Source organism: Anolis carolinensis, unplaced genomic scaffold (genome assembly GCF_035594765.1).
Source record: "Anolis carolinensis isolate JA03-04 unplaced genomic scaffold, rAnoCar3.1.pri scaffold_58, whole genome shotgun sequence".
In the NCBI taxonomy this organism is placed as follows: domain Eukaryota; kingdom Metazoa; phylum Chordata; class Lepidosauria; order Squamata; family Dactyloidae; genus Anolis; species Anolis carolinensis.
Window position 1 is genome coordinate 31,464 of NW_026943867.1, and position 24,288 is coordinate 55,751.

General features: G+C 31.3%; 1 protein-coding gene across 3 annotated transcripts in view; it reads left to right on the plus strand.

Annotated features, from left to right (window-relative positions):
• Window positions 1–1,454: 1,454 nt before the first annotated feature.
• The window catches only part of LOC134295010 (protein-tyrosine sulfotransferase 2-like), a 44,492-nt gene continuing 21,658 nt past the window's right edge, over window positions 1,455–24,288 (plus strand). Inside the window, exons 1-4 of one of the 3 annotated variants that reach the window (XM_062966970.1) lie at window positions 1,455–1,580; window positions 8,254–8,860; window positions 18,125–18,424; window positions 19,513–19,615. In XM_062966970.1, the coding sequence (XP_062823040.1) occupies window positions 8,298–8,860; window positions 18,125–18,424; window positions 19,513–19,615 (966 nt within the window). In that variant the 5' untranslated portion in view covers window positions 1,455–1,580; window positions 8,254–8,297. The remainder of the gene's footprint in view (window positions 1,581–8,253; window positions 8,861–18,124; window positions 18,425–19,512; window positions 19,616–24,288) is intronic. The other 2 variants (XM_062966972.1, XM_062966971.1) reach the window with 2 other exon arrangements.

The following is a 24,288-nucleotide window of genomic DNA, read 5'->3' on the forward strand; positions in this document are numbered from 1 at the left end:
CCACAGACAGTAGAAGCACATAAAATATCGCAAACAACACCACTCTGAAAACAAGGGAATTCCAGACAGGAAACAATCAGGGCCAGCTAACACCTCCCAACAAAGTATTCCCATCATCAAAGTCTGGCCAATCCTCTGTAATATTATTTTATAATTTTAGATAACAATAATCTTTATTAATATTATTTTATAATTTTAGATAACAATATATTTTATTAATATTATTTTACTATTTTAGATAACAATATATTTTATTAATATCATTTCATAATTTTAAATAACAATATAATATTATAATTTTAAATAGCTATATATTTTTATTAATATTATTTTATAATTTTAAATTACAATATATTTCATTAATATCATTTCATAAATTTAAATATAATTTTATAATATAATTTTATAATTTTAGATGACTATATATTTTTATTAATATTATTTCATAATTTTAAATAACAATATAATTTTATAATTTTAAATAGCTATATATTTTTATTAATATTATTTTATAATTTTAAATTACAATATATTTTATTAATATCATTTCATAAATTTAAATATAATTTTATAATATAATTTTATAATTTTAGATGACTATATATTTTATTAATATCATTTCATAAATTTAAATAACAATATAATTTTATAATTTTAGATAACTATATATTTTTATTAATATTATTTCCTAATTTTAAATAACAATATAATTTTATAATTTTTAGATGACTATATATTTTTATTAATATTATTTCCGAATTTTAAATAACAATTTTAGATAACTATATATTTTTATTAATATTATTTCCGAATTTTAAATAACAATTTTAGATAACTATATATTTTTATTAATATTATTTCCTAATTTTAAATAACAATATAATTTTATAATTTTTAGATGACTATATATTTTTATTAATATTATTTCCGAATTTTAAATAACAATTTTAGATAACTATATATTTTTATTAATATTATTTCCGAATTTTAAATAACAATTTTAGATAACTATATATTTTTATTAATATTATTTCCTAATTTTAAATAACAATTTTAGATAACTATATATTTTTATTAATATTATTTCCTAATTTTAAATAACAATATAATTTTAGATAACTATATATTTTTATTAATTTTAAATAACAATATAATTTTATAATTTTTAGATGACTATATATTTTTATTAATATCATTTTATAAATATATTTTTTTACCAATGATATATTGTAGTATAATAATAAAAAAAACCAGTGTTTTATTTTATTTTATAATATAAAATAATTATATTATTAAATTAAATTAAATATATATTATCTAAATATTAAGTCAGGAAGAGGCTCTCTCAGCCTGAAGAGGGACCGCCCACCTCATTTGCATATTTGTGGGCGTGGCGGCCTCCCGCTCGCTCCCCCTCCCTCCCTCCCTCCCGGGCGCGTGACGTCACAAGGCCGGCGGGTGGGCGTGGCTAGCGAAGCCGGAAGTGGCCTCGCTTCGGCCGTTTCCTTGCTTCCTCTCGGGCCCAAAAGGGGGCCGCCCGTCTCGCCATTGACTTGCATTGAAACCTGGCTTTTCCATGGGTGAGAATCCATTATTTAAGGGGGGAAATTAATTAAAATTAATGAAGAAAATTCTTCTATCGGGAAGGAAGGGTTTATATCCTTATTTTACATCATATTATATTTTTTTATAATATTTTAATATTTTATTTTAATTTTATTATATATTATTATATATTATATATTTATTATATTTTACGTAACATAATCTATTACATTATAACTAGATTAATATTATTCTTTTATATTATTACTATATTATTTTAATATATTATTATAATATTATTTTCTGCAATGTATTATATTATTAAAATAATTATAGTTAGTAACTAGATTAATATTATTATATTATTTTAATATATTATTTTAATGTTATTTTTCTGCAATGTATTATTAAAATAATTACAGTTATTTAAATGCTATTTTCTGCAATATATTATATTATTATTATTTTACGTAATATTATTTTTTGTAACATAATCTATTACATTGTAACTAGACTATTATTATATTAGATTATTTTAATATATTTACGTAATTATATTATTTTTTGTCACATAATCTATTACATTGTAACTAGACTATTATTATATTATATTATTTTAATATATTATTTTAATGTTATTTTCTGCAATGTATTATATTATTAAAATATTTACAGTTATTTAAATGCTATTTTCTGCAATATATTATTATTATTTTACGTAATTATATTATTTTTTGTAACATAATCTATTACATTGTAACTAGATTAATATTATTATATTATATTATTTTAATATTTTATTTTTATTATATTTTTTACGTAACATAATCTATTACATTATAACTAGATTAATATTATTCTTTTATATTGTTACTATATTATTTTAATATATTATTATAATATTATTTTCTGCAATGTATTATATTATTAAAATAATTATAGTTAGTAACTAGATTAATATTATTATATTATTTTAATATATTATTTTAATGTTATTTTTCTGCAATGTATTATTAAAATAATTACAGTTATTTAAATGCTATTTTCTGCAATATATTATATTATTATTATTTTACGTAATATTATTTTTTGTAACATAATCTATTACATTGTAACTAGACTATTATTATATTAGATTATTTTAATATATTTACGTAATTATATTATTTTTTGTCACATAATCTATTACATTGTAACTAGACTATTATTATATTATATTATTTTAATATATTATTTTAATGTTATTTTCTGCAATGTATTATATTATTAAAATATTTACAGTTATTTAAATGCTATTTTCTGCAATATATTATTATTATTTTACGTAATTATATTATTTTTTGTAACATAATCTATTACATTGTAACTAGATTAATATTATTATATTATATTATTTTAATATTTTATTTTTATTATATTTTTTACGTAACATAATCTATTACATTATAACTAGATTAATATTATTCTTTTATATTGTTACTATATTATTTTAATATATTATTATAATATTATTTTCTGCAATGTATTATATTATTAAAATAATTATAGTTAGTAACTAGATTAATATTATTATATTATTTTAATATATTATTTTAATGTTATTTTTCTGCAATGTATTATTAAAATAATTATAGTTATTTAAATGCTATTTTCTGCAATATATTATATTATTATTATTTTACGTAATATTATTTTTTGTAACATAATCTATTACATTGTAACTAGACTAATATTATATTAGACTAATATTATATTATTATTATTTTACGTAATTATATTATTTTTTGTAACATAATCTATTACATTGTAACTAGACTAATATTATATTATATTATTTTAATATATTATTTTAATGTTATTTTCTGCAATGTATTATATTATTAAAATAATTATAGTGATTTAAATGCTATTTTCTGCAATATAATATAATATATATATAATATATTATGTTACAAAAAATAATATTACGTAAAATAATAATAATATTATTATTTTATGTAATATTATTTTTTGTAACATAATCTATTACATTGTAACTAGATTAATATTATTCTATTATTACTCTATTTTAATATGTTATTTTAATGTTGTTTTCTGCAATGTATTATTAAAATAATTATAGTTATTTAAATGCTATTTTCTGCAATATATTATATTATTATTATTTTACGTAATTATATTATTTTTTGTAACAATCTATTACATTGTAACTAGATTAATATTATTATATTATTTTAATATATTATTTTAATGTTTTCTGCAATGTATTATTAAAATAATTATAGTTATTTAAATGCTATTATATATTATATTATATTATATATAATATTATGAATATATTTATTATTATTATTATTATTATTATTATTATTATTATTATTATTATTATCTCCCATTATGTCCTTAGTAGTGGTCAGTTGTCCACCACATACATATATTCATTTTGTATGTGCATAGATTATTATACATAATATTATGAATATATTTATTATTATTATTATTATTATTATTATCTTCTATTAGATCCTTAGCAGTGGTCAGTTGTCCAGCACATACACATATTCACTTTATGTGTATAGATTATTATATATAATATTGTGAATATATTTATTATTATTATTATTATTATTATTATTATTATTATATTCCATTAGGTCCTTAGCAGTGGTCAGTTGTCCAGCACATACACATATTCACTTTATGTGTATAGATTATTTTATATAATATTGTGAATATATTATTATTATTATTATATATTTATTATTATTATTATTATTATTATTATTATTATTATTATTATTATTATTATTATTATCATCTCCCATTATGTCCTTAGTAGTGGTCAGTTGTCCACCACATACATATATTCATTTTGTATGTGCATAGATTATTATACATAATATTATGAATATATTTATTATTATTATTATTATTATTATTATTATTATTATCTTCTATTAGATCCTTAGCAGTGGTCAGTTGTCCAGCACATACACATATTCACTTTATGTGTATAGATTATTATATATAATATTGTGAATATATTTATTATTATTATTATTATTATTATTATTATTATTATTATTATATTCCATTAGGTCCTTAGCAGCGGTCAGTTGTCCACCACATACATATATTCATTTTGTATGTGCATAGATTATTATATATAATATTATGAATATATTTCTATTATTATTATTATTATTATTATATATTTGATATTATTATTATTATTATTATTATTATTATTATTATTATTATTATCTTCTATTAGATCCTTAGTAGTGGTCAGTTGTCCACCACATACATATATTCATTTTGTATGTGCATAGATTATTATATATAATTTTTGAATATATTATTATTATTATTATTATTATTATTATTATTATTATTATTATTATCTTCCATTAGGTCCTTAGTAGTGGTCAGTTGTCCACCACATACATATATTCATTTTGTATGTGCATAGATTATTATATATAATATTATGAATATATTTCTATTATTATTATTATTATTATTATTATATATTTGATATTATTATTATTATTATTATTATTATTATTATTATTATTATTATTATTATTATTATTATCTTCCATTAGGTCTTTAGTAGTGGTCAGTTGTCCACCACATACATATATTCATTTTGTATGTGCATAGATTATTATATATAATATTATGAATATATTTCTATTATTATTATTATTATTATTATTATTATTATTATTATTATTATTATTATTATATATTTGATATTATTATTATTATTATTATTATTATTATTATTATCTTCTATTAGATCCTTAGTAGTGGTCAGTTGTCCACCACATACATATATTCATTTTGTATGTGCATAGATTATTATATATAATTTTTGAATATATTATTATTATTATTATTATTATTATTATTATTATTATTATTATTATCTTCCATTAGGTCCTTAGTAGTGGTCAGTTGTCCACCACATACATATATTCATTTTGTATGTGCATAGATTATTATATATAATTTTTTGAATATATTATTATTATTATTATTATTATTATTATTATTATTATTATTATTATTATTATTATATTCCATTATGTCCTTAGTAGTGGTCAGTTGTCCACCACATACATATATTCATTTTGTATGTGCATAGATTATTATATATAATTTTTTGAATATATTATTATTATTATTATTATTATTATTATTATTATTATTATTATATTCCATTATGTCCTTAGTAGTGGTCAGTTATCCACCACATACATATATTCATTTTGTATGTGCATAGATTATTATATATAATATTATGAATATATTTCTATTATTATTATTATTATTATTATTATATATTTGATATTATTATTATTATTATTATTATTATTATTATTATCTTCTATTAGATCCTTAGTAGTGGTCAGTTGTCCACCACATACATATATTCATTTTGTATGTGCATAGATTATTATATATAATTTTTGAATATATTATTATTATTATTATTATTATTATTATTATTATTATCTTCCATTAGGTCCTTAGTAGTGGTCAGTTGTCCACCACATACATATATTCATTTTGTATGTGCATAGATTATTATATATAATATTATGAATATATTTCTATTATTATTATTATTATTATTATTATTATATATTTGATATTATTATTATTATTATTATTATTATTATTATTATTATTATTATTATTATTATTATTATCTTCTATTAGATCCTTAGTAGTGGTCAGTTGTCCACCACATACATATATTCATTTTGTATGTGCATAGATTATTATATATAATTTTTGAATATATTATTATTATTATTATTATTATTATTATTATTATTATTATTATTATCTTCCATTAGGTCCTTAGTAGTGGTCAGTTGTCCACCACATACATATATTCATTTTGTATGTGCATAGATTATTATATATAATTTTTTGAATATATTATTATTATTATTATTATTATTATTATTATTATTATTATTATATTCCATTATGTCCTTAGTAGTGGTCAGTTGTCCACCACATACATATATTCATTTTGTATGTGCATAGATTATTATATATTATATTGTGAATATATTTATTATTATTATTATTATTATTATTATTATTATTATTATTATTATATTCCATTAGGTCCTTAGCAGTGGTCAGTTGTCCAGCACATACACATATTCACTTGTGAATATAATATTGTGAATATATTATTATTATTATTATATATTTAATATTATTATTATTATTATTTTCTATTAGGTCCTTAGCAGTGGTCAGTTGTCCACCACATACATATATTCATTTTGTATGTGCATAGATTATTATATATAATATTATGAATATATTATTATTATTATTATTATTATTATTATCTCCCATTATGTCCTTAGCAGCGGTCAGTTGTCCACCACATACATATATTCATTTTGTATGTGCATAGATTATTATATATAATTTTTGAATATATTATTATTATTATATATTTATTATTATTATTATTATTATTATTATTATTATTATTATTATTATTATTATATTCCATTAGGTCCTTAGTAGTGGTCAGTTGTCCAGCACATACACATATTCACTTGTGAATATAATATTGTGAATATATTATTATTATTATTATTATTATTATATATTAAATATTATTATTATTATCTCCCATTATGTCCTTAGTAGTGGTCAGTTGTCCACCACATACATATATTCATTTTGTATGTGCATAGATTATTATATATAATATTATGAATATATTTATTATTATTATTATTATTATTATTATTATTATTATTATTATCTTCTATTAGGTCCTTAGTAGTGGTCAGTTGTCCACCACATACATATATTCATTTTGTATGTGCATAGATTATTATATATAATTTTTTGAATATATTTATTATTATTATTATTATTATTATTATTATTATTATTATTATATTCCATTAGGTCCTTAGCAGTGGTCAGTTGTCCACTACATACACATATTCACTTGTGAATATAATATTGTGAATATATTATTATTATTATTATATATTTAATATTACTATTATTATTTTCTATTAGGTCCTTAGCAGTGGTCAGTTGTCCACCACATACATATATTCATTTTGTATGTGCATAGATTATTATATATTATATTGTGAATATATTTATTATTATTATTATTATTATTATTATTATCTCCCATTATGTCCTTAGTAGTGGTCAGTTGTCCACCACATACATATATTCATTTTGTATGTGCATATAGATTATTATATATAATATTATGAATATATTTATTATTATTATTATTATTATTATTATTATCTTCTATTAGATCCTTAGCAGTGGTCAGTTGTCCACCACATACATATATTCATTTTGTATGTGCATAGATTATTATATATAATATTATGAATATATTTATTATTATTATTATTATTATTATTATTACTTTCCATTAGGTCCTTAGCAGCGGTCAGTTGTCCACCACATACACATATCCACTATTTTATGTGTATAGATTATTATATATAATTTTTTGAATATATTATTATTATTATTATTATTATTATTATTATCTTCCATTAGGTCCTTAGCAGTGGTCAGTTGTCCACCACATACACATATTCACTTGTGAATATAATATTGTGAATATATTATTATTATTATTATTATATATTTAATATTACTATTATTATCTTCTATTAGGTCCTTAGCAGCGGTCAGTTGTCCGAGTGGATGGGTGGCGGGCCATGCGGCTGACGGTCCGGAGGCTCCTGGTGGTGGTGGTCCTGGTCGGGGCCTTGTTCCTCTCCGCCCACTGGCTCCTGGGGTGCCGACCCCTTGACCAGCCTTTTGTCCGGCGGCCGGAATACGGCCGGGAGGCGCCCTTGTTGTTCATCGGGGGCGTCCCCCGCAGCGGGGCCCGGACACTCTCGGCCCTGCTGGACCTGCCTTGTCGGCCGGAGACCCACGTGGTCCCGCGCCTGCTGGCCATGCGCCAGGCCTGGTCCAAGTCCGCCCGCGAGAAGCTGCGCCTCGACCAGGCCGGAGTGACCGCCGAGGTGCTGGACGCCGCTCTGGCCGCCTTCGTCCTCCAAGTCCTGGCCCCGCAGGGCGACCCAGATGAGGAGGAAGTCGTCCACGTACAGGAAGAGGGTTTCCGCACACAAGAGGAAGTCGTCCATGTACAGGATGAGGGTTTCCGCACGCAAGAGGAGGTCATCCATGTATGGCAGCATCAGCTCCTCTGCAACCACGACCCCTTCGCGTTGAGGTCGGCCGCCCACCTCGCTCGGATATTCCCCAACTCCAGGTCAGTTGTCCACCACGTACACATATTCACTTTTATTATATGTCTATATCATTATAATATTTTTAATATATTTATTATTTTTATTATTATTTTATTATTATCTTCCATTAGGTCCTTAGCAGTGGTCAGTTGTCCACCATATACACATATTAACTTTTTTATGTGCATAGATTATTATATATAATATTGTGAATATATTTATTATTATTATTATTATTATTATTATTATTATTATTATTATCTTCCATTAGGTCCTTAGCAGTGGTCAGTTGTCCAGCACATACACATATTCACATAAGGACATGGGCGAACTATTATTCCCAAAAATCTTGGGTCAGTATATCTGCCTTGACCACCATTGGACATAATATGTAGACGATCTGGTGGTTGCACCTAAGATGTAATAATGCTATTTATCTATATATATAAAAGGCTTTTGGCATCACGGCGACTCACAAAACAACAAAACCCAACACCCACCAAACTCTAAAATTGGCAACACAATCCATCATCCCTGCCTCCAGTAAGATACAACACAATCACACAAAAAACACAACCACAACACCCCAAAAAAAGGCCAAAACCCACAACAGGCAATGTGCCATGCTTTCTATATTTTGTAATCTATATATATAAAAGGCTTTTGGCATCATGGCGACTCACAAAACAACAAAACCCAACACCCACCAAACTCTAAAATTGGCAACACAATCCATCATCCCTGCCTCCAGTGAGATACAACACAATCACACAAAAAACACAACCACAACACCCCCCCAAAAAAGGCCAAAACCCACAACAGGCAATGTGCCATGCTTTCTATATTTTGTAATATATATATATAAAAGAGTGATGGCATCATGGCAACTCACAAAACAACAAAACCCAACACCCACCAAACTCTAAAATTGGCAACACAATCCATCATCCCTGCCTCCAGTGAGATACAACACAATCACACAAAAAACACAATCACAACACCCCCCCAAAAAGGCCAAAACCCACAACAGGCAATGTGCCATGCTTTCTATATTTTGTAATATATATATATAAAAGGCTTTTGGCATCATGGCGACTCACAAAACAACAAAACCCAACACCCACCAAACTCTAAAATTGGCAACACAATCCATCATCCCTGCCTCCAGTAAGATACAACACAATCACACAAAAAACACAATCACAACACCCAAAAAAAAGGCCAAAACCCACAACAGGCAATGTGCCATGCTTTCTATATTTTGTAATATATATATATAAAAGAGTGATGGCATCATGGCAACTCACAAAACAACAAAACCCAACACCCACCAAACTCTAAAATTGGCAACACAATCCATCATCCCTGCCTCCAGTAAGATACAACACAATCACACAAAAAACACAATCACAACACCCAAAAAAAAGGCCAAAACCCACAACAGGCAATGTGCCATGCTTTCTATATTTTGTAATATATATATATAAAAGAGTGATGGCATCATGGCAACTCACAAAACAACAAAACCCAACACCCACCAAACTCTAAAATTGGCAACACAATCCATCATCCCTGCCTCCAGTGAGATACAACACAATCACACAAAAAACACAATCACAACACCCCCCCAAAAAGGCCAAAACCCACAACAGGCAATGTGCCATGCTTTCTATATTTTGTAATATATATATATAAAAGGCTTTTGGCATCATGGCGACTCACAAAACAACAAAACCCAACACCCACCAAACTCTAAAATTGGCAACACAATCCATCATCCCTGCCTCCAGTAAGATACAACACAATCACACAAAAAACACAATCACAACACCCAAAAAAAAGGCCAAAACCCACAACAGGCAATGTGCCATGCTTTCTATATTTTGTAATATATATATATAATACAAAATAATAAATACAGCCAGACATTGGAGCTGCAAGGATATTCAGTGCAATTCAACCACACCAATAAAAGATTAACCTTCGTAAAAGGCGACCAGGCTTTGAAACAGTGATACTACTCTGAAGCTGACCAACCAAAGATTTCCCCTAGATAGCAAGCACCCAGGCTTTGAACCACCGAGGCTATTCATTACAATTCTACCCCCCTAAAAGGCAAGTACCTAACCTTCCAAGCAGCAAGCCTATTCCTTTCTATTCCACCTCACCAAACAAGGATTCCCATAAGAAAATGGCCAGGCTTTCAGGCTACAAAGCTATTCACTGTTATTCCACCTACCTAACAAAGAATTCCCATACGCCACAGCAACGCGTGGCCGGGCACAGCTAGTTTATAATAAAATAATAAATATGGACAATATATATGCCTTGACCACCATTAGACATAATATGTAGACAATCTGGTGGCACTTTTATTATATATCTAGACTAGACTAGACTAGATAGACTAGATAGATAGACTAGACTAGAAGATAGAAGACTAGACTAGACTAGATAGACTAGACTAGATAGACTAGATTAGATCTAGACTAGACTAGATAGACTAGACTAGACTAGACTAGAAGACTAGACTAGATAGATAGACTAGGCTAGAAGATAGAAGACTAGACTAGATAGACTAGACTAGATAGATAGACTAGATCTAGACTAGACTACATAGACTAGACTAGACTAGATAGACTAGACTAGATAGACTAGACTAGATCTAGACTAGACTAGATAGACTAGACTAGAAGATAGAAGACTAGACTACACTAGATCTAGACTAGATAGACTAGACTAGATCTAGACTAGACTAGATAGACTAGACTAGAAGATAGAAGACTAGACTACACTAGATCTAGACTAGATAGACTAGACTAGATAGACTAGACTAGATCTAGACTAGACTAGATAGACTAGACGAAGACTAGACTAGATAGACTAGACTACATAGACTAGACTAGATCTAGACTAGACTAGACTAGATCTAGACTAGACTAGACTAGAAAACTAGAAGACTAGACTAGATCTAGACTAGACTAGATAGACTAGACTAGAAGATAGAAGACTAGACTACACTAGATCTAGACTAGATAGACTAGACTAGATCTAGACTAGACTAGATAGACTAGACTAGAAGATAGAAGACTAGACTACACTAGATCTAGACTAGACTAGATAGACTAGACTAGATAGACTAGACTAGATCTAGACTAGACTAGATAGACTAGACGAAGACTAGACTAGATAGACTAGACTACATAGACTAGACTAGATCTAGACTAGACTAGACTAGATCTAGACTAGACTAGACTAGAAAACTAGAAGACTAGACTAGATCTAGACTAGACTAGATAGACTAGACTAGATAGATAGACTAGGCTAGAAGACTAGACTACACTAGATCTAGACTAGACTAGATAGACTAGACTAGAAGACTAGACTAGATAGACTAGACTAGAAGACTAGACTACATAGACTAGACTAGAAGACTAGACTACATAGACTAGATCTAGACTAGACTAGATAGACTAGACTAGATAGACTAGTCTAGATAGACTAGACTAGAAGACTAGACTAGACTAGAAGACTAGACTACATAGACTAGACTAGATAGACTAGACTAGAAGACTAGACTAGAAGACTAGACTACATAGACTAGACTAGATCTAGACTAGACTAGAAGACTAGACTAGAAGACTAGACTACATAGACTAGACTAGAAGACTAGACTACATAGACTAGATCTAGACTAGACTAGATAGACTAGACTAGATAGACTAGTCTAGATAGACTAGACTAGAAGACTAGACTAGACTAGAAGACTAGACTACATAGACTAGACTAGATAGACTAGACTAGAAGACTAGACTACATAGACTAGACTAGAAGACTAGACTACATAGACTAGATCTAGACTAGACTAGATAGACTAGACTAGATAGACTAGTCTAGATAGACTAGACTAGAAGACTAGACTAGACTAGAAGACTAGACTACATAGACTAGACTAGATAGACTAGACTAGAAGACTAGACTAGAAGACTAGACTAGAAGACTAGACTACATAGACTAGACTAGAAGACTAGACTAGAAGACTAGACTACATAGACTAGACTAGAAGACTAGACTAGAAGACTAGACTAGACTAGACTAGATAAAATAATAAATATGGGCAATATATATGCCTTGTCCACCATTGGACATAATATTGGATATAATATGTAGATTCAAATCGTTTTGAATCGTATATCGGAATTATTTCGGATTGTTCTCGCTTTTTGAGACGCATTAGACATGTCCAAAAAAATCATTTTGAATCGTATATCGGAATTATTTCGGATTGTTCTCGCTTTTTGAGACGCATTAGACATGTCCAAAAAAATCGTTTTGAATCGTATATCGGAATTATTTCGGATTGTTCTCGCTTTTTGAGACGCATTAGACATGTCCAAAAAATCGTTTTGAATCGTATATCGGAATTATTTCGGATTGTTCTCGCTTTTTGAGACGCATTAGACATGTCCAAAAAATCGTTTTGAATCGTATTATTTTGACGGTATTTTCTGCAGTATAATGTACATTATATAAATTATATTATTTTAATATTATTTAGAATCATTTATGTAATATATTGTTGTATTTATATTATTTCAATGGTATCATTTTAATATGTTATGTAATATAATTTGTTATATTATTCTATATTATTTTAATATTATGTTATATTATTTTAATGTTATTTTATGCAGTATAGTATTGTACATTATTACAATATGTATATTATTTATATTGTATTATTATATTACAATATTTATATTACATTATTTTAAGATGTAGTATTATTTACTATTTAGTATTATATATTGTTATAATATTTATATTATTTCAATTGCATCATTTTAATATTTTATGCAATATATATTATTACTATATTTTTAATATTATGTTATATTATTTAATTGTTATTTTCTGCAACATATTATATCATTAAAATATTTTAATGCTATTTTATGCAGTATAATATAGTATATTGTTATAATATTTATATTATTTCAATTGCATCATTTTAATATTTTATGCAAAATATATTATTACTATATTTTTAATATTATGTTATATTATTTAAATGTTATTTTCTGCAACATATTATATCATTAAAATATTTTAATGCTATTTTATGCAGTATAATATAGTATATTGTTATAATATTTATATTATTTCAATTGTATCATGTCCAAAAAATCATTTTGAATCGTATATCGGAATTATTTCGGATTGTTCTCGCTTTTTGAGACGCATTAGACATGTCCAAAAAATCGTTTTGAATCGTATATCGGAATTATTTCGGATTGTTCTCGCTTTTTGAGACGCATTAGACATGTCCAAAAAAATCGTTTTGAATCGTATATCGGAATTATTTCGGATTGTTCTCGCTTTTTGAGACGCATTAGACATGTCCAAAAAATCGTTTTGAATCGTATATCGGAATTATTTCGGATTGTTCTCGCTTTTTGAGACGCATTAGACATGTCCAAAAAATCATTTTGAATCGTATATCGGAATTATTTCGGATTGTTCTCGCTTTTTGAGACGCATTAGACATGTCCAAAAAAATCGTTTTGAATCATATATCGGAATTATTTCGGATTGTTCTCGCTTTTTGAGACGCATTAGACATGTCCAAAAAATAGTTTTGAATCGTGTATCGGAATTATTTCGGATTGTTCTCGCTTTTTGAGACGCATTAGACATGTCCAAAAAATCGTTTTGAATCGTAAATCGGAATTATTTCGGATTGTTCTCGCTTTTTGAGACGCATTAGACATGTCCAAAAAATAGTTTTGAATCGTGTATCGGAATTATTTCGGATTGTTCTCGCTTTTTGAGACGCATTAGACATGTCCAAAAAATCGTTTTGAATCGTATATCGGAATTATTTCGGATTGTTCTCGCTTTTTGAGACGCATTAGACATGTCCAAAAAAATCGTTTTGAATCGTATATCGGAATTATTTCGGATTGTTCTCGCTTTTTGAGACGAATTAGACATGTCCAAAAAAATCGTTTTGAATCGTATATCGGAATTATTTCGGATTGTTCTCGCTTTTTGAGACGCATTAGACATGTCCAAAAAAATCATTTTGAATCGTATATCGGAATTTTTTCGGATTGTTCTCGCTTTTTGAGACGCATTAGACATGTCCAAGAAATCGTTTTGAATCGTATATCGGAATTATTTCGGATTGTTCTCGCTTTTTGAGACGCATTAGACATGTCCAAAAAAATCGTTTTGAATCGTATATCGGAATTATTTCGGATTGTTCTCGCTTTTTGAGACGCATTAGACATGTCCAAAAAAATCATTTTGAATCGTATATCGGAATTATTTCGGATTGTTCTCGCTTTTTGAGACGCATTAGACATGTCCAAAAAATCGTTTTGAATCGTATATCGGAATTATTTCGGATTGTTCTCGCTTTTTGAGACGCATTAGACATGTCCAAAAAAATCGTTTTGAATCGTATATCGGAATTATTTCGGATTGTTCTCGCTTTTTGAGACGCATTAGACATGTCCAAGAAATCGTTTTGAATCGTATATCGGAATTATTTCGGATTGTTCTCGCTTTTTGAGACGCATTAGACATGTCCAAAAAATCGTTTTGAATCGTATATCGGAATTATTTCGGATTGTTCTCGCTTTTTGAGACGCATTAGACATGTCCAAAAAAATCGTTTTGAATCGTATATCGGAATTATTTCGGATTGTTCTCGCTTTTTGAGACGCATTAGACATGTCCAAAAAAATCGTTTTGAATCGTATATCGGAATTATTTCGGATTGTTCTCGCTTTTTGAGACGCATTAGACATGTCCAAAAAAATCATTTTGAATCGTATATCGGAATTTTTTCGGATTGTTCTCGCTTTTTGAGACGCATTAGACATGTCCAAGAAATCGTTTTGAATCGTATATCGGAATTATTTCGGATTGTTCTCGCTTTTTGAGACGCATTAGACATGTCCAAAAAAATCGTTTTGAATCGTATATCGGAATTATTTCGGATTGTTCTCGCTTTTTGAGACGCATTAGACATGTCCAAAAAATCGTTTTGAATCGTATATCGGAATTATTTCGGATTGTTCTCGCTTTTTGAGACGCATTAGACATGTCCAAAAAAATCGTTTTGAATCGTATATCGGAATTATTTCGGATTGTTCTCGCTTTTTGAGACGCATTAGACATGTCCAAGAAATCGTTTTGAATCGTATATCGGAATTATTTCGGATTGTTCTCGCTTTTTGAGACGCATTAGACATGTCCAAAAAATCGTTTTGAATCGTATATCGGAATTATTTCGGATTGTTCTCGCTTTTTGAGACGCATTAGACATGTCCAAAAAAATCGTTTTGAATCGTATATCGGAATTATTTCGGATTGTTCTCGCTTTTTGAGACGCATTAGACATGTCCAAAAAAATCGTTTTGAATCGTATATCGGAATTATTTCGGATTGTTCTCGCTTTTTGAGACGCATTAGACATGTCCAAAAAAATCATTTTGAATCGTATATCGGAATTTTTTCGGATTGTTCTCGCTTTTTGAGACGCATTAGACATGTCCAAGAAATCGTTTTGAATCGTATATCGGAATTATTTCGGATTGTTCTCGCTTTTTGAGACGCATTAGACATGTCCAAAAAAATCGTTTTGAATCGTATATCGGAATTATTTCGGATTGTTCTCGCTTTTTGAGACGCATTAGACATGTCCAAAAAAATCATTTTGAATCGTATATCGGAATTATTTCGGATTGTTCTCGCTTTTTGAGACGCATTAGACATGTCCAAGAAATCGTTTTGAATCGTATATCGGAATTATTTCGGATTGTTCTCGCTTTTTGAGACGCATTAGACATGTCCAAAAAAATCGTTTTGAATCGTATATCGGAATTATTTCGGATTGTTCTCGCTTTTTGAGACGCATTAGACATGTCCAAAAAATCGTTTTGAATCGTATATCGGAATTATTTCGGATTGTTCTCGCTTTTTGAGACGCATTAGACATGTCCAAAAAAATCGTTTTGAATCGTATATCGGAATTATTTCGGATTGTTCTCGCTTTTTGAGACGCATTAGACATGTCCAAAAAAATCGTTTTGAATCGTATATCGGAATTATTTCGGATTGTTCTCGCTTTTTGAGACGCATTAGACATGTCCAAAAAAATCATTTTGAATCGTATATCGGAATTTTTTCGGATTGTTCTCGCTTTTTGAGACGCATTAGACATGTCCAAAAAATCGTTTTGAATCGTATATCAGAATTATTTTGGATTGCTCTCGCTTTTTGAGACGCATTAGACATGTCCAAAAAATCGTTTTGAATCGTATATCGGAATTATTTCGGATTGTTCTCGCTTTTTGAGACGCATTAGACATGTCCAAAAAATCGTTTTGAATCGTATATCGGAATTATTTCGGATTGTTCTCGCTTTTTGAGACGCATTAGACATGTCCAAAAAAATCGTTTTGAATCGTATATCGGAATTATTTCGGATTGTTCTCGCTTTTTGAGACGCATTAGACATGTCCAAAAAAATCGTTTTGAATCGTATATCGGAATTATTTTGGATTGCTCTCGCTTTTTGAGACGCATTAGACATGTCCAAAAAAATCGTTTTGAATCGTATATCGGAATTATTTTGGATTGTTCTCGCTTTTTGAGACGCATTAGACATGTCCAAAAAAATCGTTTTGAATCGTATATCGGAATTATTTTGGATTGTTCTCGCTTTTTGAGACGCATTAGACATGTCCAAGAAATCGTTTTGAATTGTATATCGGAATTATTTTGGATTGCTCTCGCTTTTTGAGACGCATTAGACATGTCCAAAAAAATCGTTTTGAATCGTATATCGGAATTATTTCGGATTGTTCTCGCTTTTTGAGACGCATTAGACATGTCCAAAAAAATCGTTTTGAATCGTATATCGGAATTATTTTGGATTGTTCTCGCTTTTTGATACGCATTAGACATGTCCAAGAAATCGTTTTGAATCGTATATCGGAATTATTTTGGATTGTTCTCGCTTTTTGAGACGCATTAGACATGTCCAAAAAAATCGTTTTGAATCGTATATCGGAATTATTTTGGATTGCTCTCGCTTTTTGAGACGCATTAGACATGTCCAAAAAAATCGTTTTGAATCGTATATCGGAATTATTTCGGATTGTTCTCGCTTTTTGAGACGCATTAGACATGTCCAAAAAATCGTTTTGAATCGTACATCGGAATTATTTCGGATTGCAACCAGCAATGTAATTCGAACCTCGTATTTCCAGGTTCATCCTGATGCTGCGCGATGGTCGGGCGGTGGTGCGGTCACTGATGTCCGGCGGGGTGAGGGTGGCCGGGTTCGACCTGCGCTCCGCCCGCGACTGCCTGTCCCAGTGGAGCCGGGCGGTGGAGGCCATGATGGGCCAGTGCCTGCAAGTGGGGCCCCTCCGCTGCCTCCCCCTCCGCTACGAGCACCTCCTCCGCCACCCAAGCTCCGCCCTCCGCCAGGTCGCGACCTTCCTCGGGGCCTCCGCCAGCCCCGCCCCCTTCCTCCTCCAACCACAACACCACGCCATCCTCGCCAAGTGAGTGGGTCAGTGGGGTGGGGTGCATAATTTTAGATAAGAAATAATAATTTTATTAATATTATTTTATAATTTTAAATAACAATATAATTTTATAATTTTAGATAACTATATATCTTTATTAATATTTTATCATTTTAAATAACAATATATTTTTATTAATATTATTTCATAATTTTAGATAACAATAAATATATCTTTATTAATATAAAGTGAGTGGGTCAGAGGGGTGGGGTGCATCACGAAGTCAATGTCTTATCATAATTTACATATTATTAATATTATTATTGTTATTATAAGTGTTTTAAACCTACTCTCACAAACCTGACACACCTGAGAAAGGTAAAATCATACCCTATTATTATTATTATTATTATTATTTATATTATAATTATTATATTATTATTTCTCATATTCTTATTATTTATTATATTATTATAAGCCTACTCTCACAAACCTGACACACCTGAGAAAGGTTAAATCATACCCTATTATTATTATTATTATTATTATTATTATTTATATTATTATTATTATATTATTATTTATCATATTCTTATTATTTATTATATTATTATAAGCCTACTCTCACAAACCTGACACACCTGAGAAAGGTAAAATCATACCCTATTATTATTATTATTATTATTATTATTTATATTATAATTATTATATTATTATTTATCATATTCTTATTATTTATTATATTATTATAAGCCTACTCTCACAAACCTGACACACCTGAGAAAGGTAAAATCATACCCTATTATTATTATTATTATTATTATTATTTATATTAGAATTATTATTATTATTTATCATATTCTTATTATTTATTATATTATTATACGCCTACTCTCACAAACCTGACACACCTGAGAAAGGTAAAATCATACCATATTATTATTATTATTATTATTATTATATTATTATTATTTATCGTATTCTTATTATTTATTATATTATTATAAGCCTACTCTCTCTTTGATGGGAATTGACCACTTTTGGGAGTTGTAGTTCACCTACCTCTGGAGATACTCGGAAACCCACCTCACCCATCAGTCTACCACTTCCTGTTTCCTGTTCAGGGCGGAGCCTTTGACGGACAGCTGGGCGGACTTCCTCCCGGGAGACGTAGTGCGCGACCTGGACCACATCGCCCCCATGCTGCGCCGCCTGGGATACGACAAGGCGAGTTGTAGTTTCGTGGATATAATATCATTCCTGAGACTCTTCCGTTGACCATTGACTCTTGAGTTTACTCTTGACTCCTCAGGTGACCATAGACCCAATGACATTGACCACAGACTCTTCCGTTGACCATTGACTCTTGAGTTTACTCTTGACTCCTCAGGTGACCATAGACCCAATGACATTGACTACAGACTCTTCCATTGACCATTGACTCTTGAGTTTACTCTTGACTCCTCAGGTGACCATAGACCCAATGACATTGACCACAGACTCTTCCGTTGACCATTGACTCTTGAGTTTACTCTTGACTCCTCAGGTGACCATAGACCCAATGACATTGACCACAGACTCTTCCGTTGACCATTGACTCTTGAGTTTACTCTTGACTCCTCAGTTGACCATAGACCCAGTGACATTGACCACAGACTCTTCCGTTGACCATTGACTCTTGAGTTTACTCTTGACTCCTCAGGTGACCATAGACCCAATGACATTGACCACAGACTCTTCCGTTGACCATTGACTCTTGAGTTTACTCTTGACTCCTCAGTTGACCATAGACCCAGTGACATTGACCACAGACTCTTCCGTTGACCATTGACTCTTGAGTTTACTCTTGACTCCTCAGGTGACCATAGACCCAATGACATTGACCACAGACTCTTCCGTTGACCATTGACTCTTGAGTTTACTGTTGACTCCTCAGGTGACCATAGACCCAGTGACATTGACCACAGACTCTTCCGTTGACCATTCACTCTTGAGTTTACTCTTGACTCCTCAGGTGACCATAGACCCAATGACATTGACCACAGACTCTTCCGTTGACCATTGACTCTTGAGTTTACTCTTGACTCCTCAGGTGACCATAGACCCAATGACATTGACCACAGACTCTTCCGTTGACCATTGACTCTTGAGTTTACTGTTGACTCCTCAGGTGACCATAGACCCAGTGACATTGACCACAGACTCTTCCGTTGACCATTCACTCTTGAGTTTACTCTTGACTCCTCAGGTGACCATAGACCCAATGACATTGACCACAGACTCTTCCGTTGACCATTGACTCTTGAGTTTACTCTTGACTCCTCAGGTGACCATAGACCCAATGACATTGACCTCAGACTCTTCCGTTGACCATTGACTCTTGAGTTTACTCTTGACTCCTCAGGTGACCATAGACCCAATGACATTGACCACAGACTCTTCCGTTGACCATTGACTCTTGAGTTTACTCTTGACTCCTCAGGTGACCATAGACCCAATGACATTGACCACAGACTCTTCCGTTGACCATTGACTCTTGAGTTTACTCTTGACTCCTCAGGTGACCATAGACCCAATGACATTGACCTCAGACTCTTCCGTTGACCATTGACTCTTGAGTTTACTCTTGACTCCTCAGGTGACCATAGACCCAATGACATTGACCACAGACTCTTCCGTTGACCATTGACTCTTGAGTTTACTCTTGACTCCTCAGGTGACCATAGACCCAGTGACATTGACCACAGACTCTTCCGTTGACCATTCACTCTTGAGTTTACTCTTGACTCCTCAGGTGACCATAGACCCAATGACATTGACCACAGACTCTTCCGTTGACCATTGACTCTTGAGTTTACTCTTGACTCCTCAGGTGACCATAGACCCAATGACATTGACTACAGACTCTTCCGTTGACCATTGACTCTTGAGTTTACCGTTGACTCCTCAGTTGACCATAGACCCAATGACATTGACCACAGACTCTTCCGTTGACCATTGACTCTTGAGTTTACTATTGACTCCTCAGGTGACCATAGACCCAATGACATTGACTACAGACTCTTCCGTTGACCATTGACTCTTGAGTTTACTATTGACTCCTCAGGTGACCATAGACCCAATGACATTGACCACAGACTCTTCCGTTGACCATTGACTCTTGAGTTTACTATTGACTCCTCAGTTGACCATAGACCCAATGACATTGACTACAGACTCTTCCGTTGACCATTGACTCTTGAGTTTACTATTGACTCCTCAGTTGACCATAGACCCAATGACATTGACTACAGACTCTTCCGTTGACCATTGACTCTTGAGTTTACTATTGACTCCTCAGGTGACCATAGACCCAATGACATTGACTACAGACTCTTCCGTTGACCATTGACTCTTGAGTTTACCGTTGACTCCTCAGGTGACCATAGACCCAATGACATTGACCACAGACTCTTCCGTTGACCATTGACTCTTGAGTTTACTCTTGACTCCTCAGTTGACCATAGACCCAATGACATTGACCACAGACTCTTCCGTTGACCATTGACTCTTGAGTTTACTATTGACTCCTCAGGTGACCATAGACCCAATGACATTGACCACAGACTCTTCCGTTGACCATTGACTCTTGAGTTTACTCTTGACTCCTCAGTTGACCATAGACCCAATGACATTGACTACAGACTCTTCCGTTGACCATTGACTCTTGAGTTTACTATTGACTCCTCAGGTGACCATAGACCCAATGACATTGACCACAGACTCTTCCGTTGACCATTGACTCTTGAGTTTACTATTGACTCCTCAGTTGACCATAGACCCAATGACATTGACTACAGACTCTTCCGTTGACCATTGACTCTTGAGTTTACTATTGACTCCTCAGTTGACCATAGACCCAATGACATTGACTACAGACTCTTCCGTTGACCATTGACTCTTGAGTTTACTATTGACTCCTCAGTTGACCATAGACCCAATGACATTGACTACAGACTCTTCCGTTGACCATTGACTCTTGAGTTTACCGTTGACTCCTCAGGTGACCATAGACCCAATGACATTGACCACAGACTCTTCCGTTGACCATTGACTCTTGAGTTTACTCTTGACTCCTCAGTTGACCATAGACCCAATGACATTGACCACAGACTCTTCCGTTGACCATTGACTCTTGAGTTTACTATTGACTCCTCAGGTGACCATAGACCCAATGACATTGACCACAGACTCTTCCGTTGACCATTGACTCTTGAGTTTACTCTTGACTCCTCAGTTGACCATAGACCCAATGACATTGACTACAGACTCTTCCGTTGACCATTGACTCTTGAGTTTACTCTTGACTCCTCAGTTGACCATAGACCCAATGACATTGACTATAGACTCTTCCGTTGACCATTGACTCTTGAGTTTACTCTTGACTCCTCAGGTGACCATAGACCCAATGACATTGACTACAGACTCTTCCGTTGACCATTGACTCTTGAGTTTACTCTTGACTCCTCAGTTGACCATAGACCCAATGACATTGACTACAGACTCTTCCGTTGACCATTGACTCTTGAGTTTACTCTTGACTCCTCAGGTGACCATAGACCCAATGACATTGACCACAGACTCTTCCGTTGACCATTGACTCTTGAGTTTACTCTTGACTCCTCAGTTGACCATAGACCCAATGACATTGACTACAGACTCTTCCGTTGACCATTGACTCTTGAGTTTACTCTTGACTCCTCAGGTGACCATAGACCCAATGACATTGACTACAGACTCTTCCGTTGACCATTGACTCTTGAGTTTACTCTTGACTCCTCAGTTGACCATAGACCCAATGACATTGACTACAGACTCTTCCGTTGACCATTGACTCTTGAGTTTACTCTTGACTCCTCAGGTGACCATAGACCCAATGACATTGACTACAGACTCTTCCGTTGACCATTGACTCTTGAGTTTACTATTGACTCCTCAGTTGACCATAGACCCAATGACATTGACTACAGACTCTTCCGTTGACCATTGACTCTTGAGTTTACTATTGACTCCTCAGGTGACCATAGACCCAATGACATTGACCACAGACTCTTCCGTTGACCATTGACTCTTGAGTTTACTATTGACTCCTCAGTTGACCATAGACCCAATGACATTGACTACAGACTCTTCCGTTGACCATTGACTCTTGAGTTTACCGTTGACTCCTCAGTTGACCATAGACTCAATGACATTGACTACAGACTCTTCCGTTGACCATTGACTCTTGAGTTTACCGTTGACTCCTCAGGTGACCATAGACCCAATGACATTGACCACAGACTCTTCCGTTGACCATTGACTCTTGAGTTTACTCTTGACTCCTCAGTTGACCATAGACCCAATGACATTGACCACAGACTCTTCCGTTGACCATTGACTCTTGAGTTTACTATTGACTCCTCAGGTGACCATAGACCCAATGACATTGACCACAGACTCTTCCGTTGACCATTGACTCTTGAGTTTACTCTTGACTCCTCAGTTGACCATAGACCCAATGACATTGACTACAGACTCTTCCGTTGACCATTGACTCTTGAGTTTACTCTTGACTCCTCAGTTGACCATAGACCCAATGACATTGACTATAGACTCTTCCGTTGACCATTGACTCTTGAGTTTACTCTTGACTCCTCAGTTGACCATAGACCCAATGACATTGACCACAGACTCTTCCGTTGACCATTGACTCTTGAGTTTACTCTTGACTCCTCAGGTGACCATAGACCGAATGACATTGACTACAGACTCTTCCGTTGACCATTGACTCTTGAGTTTACTCTTGACTCCTCAGGTGACCATAGACCCAATGACATTGACCACAGACTCTTCCGTTGACCATTGACTCTTGAGTTTAC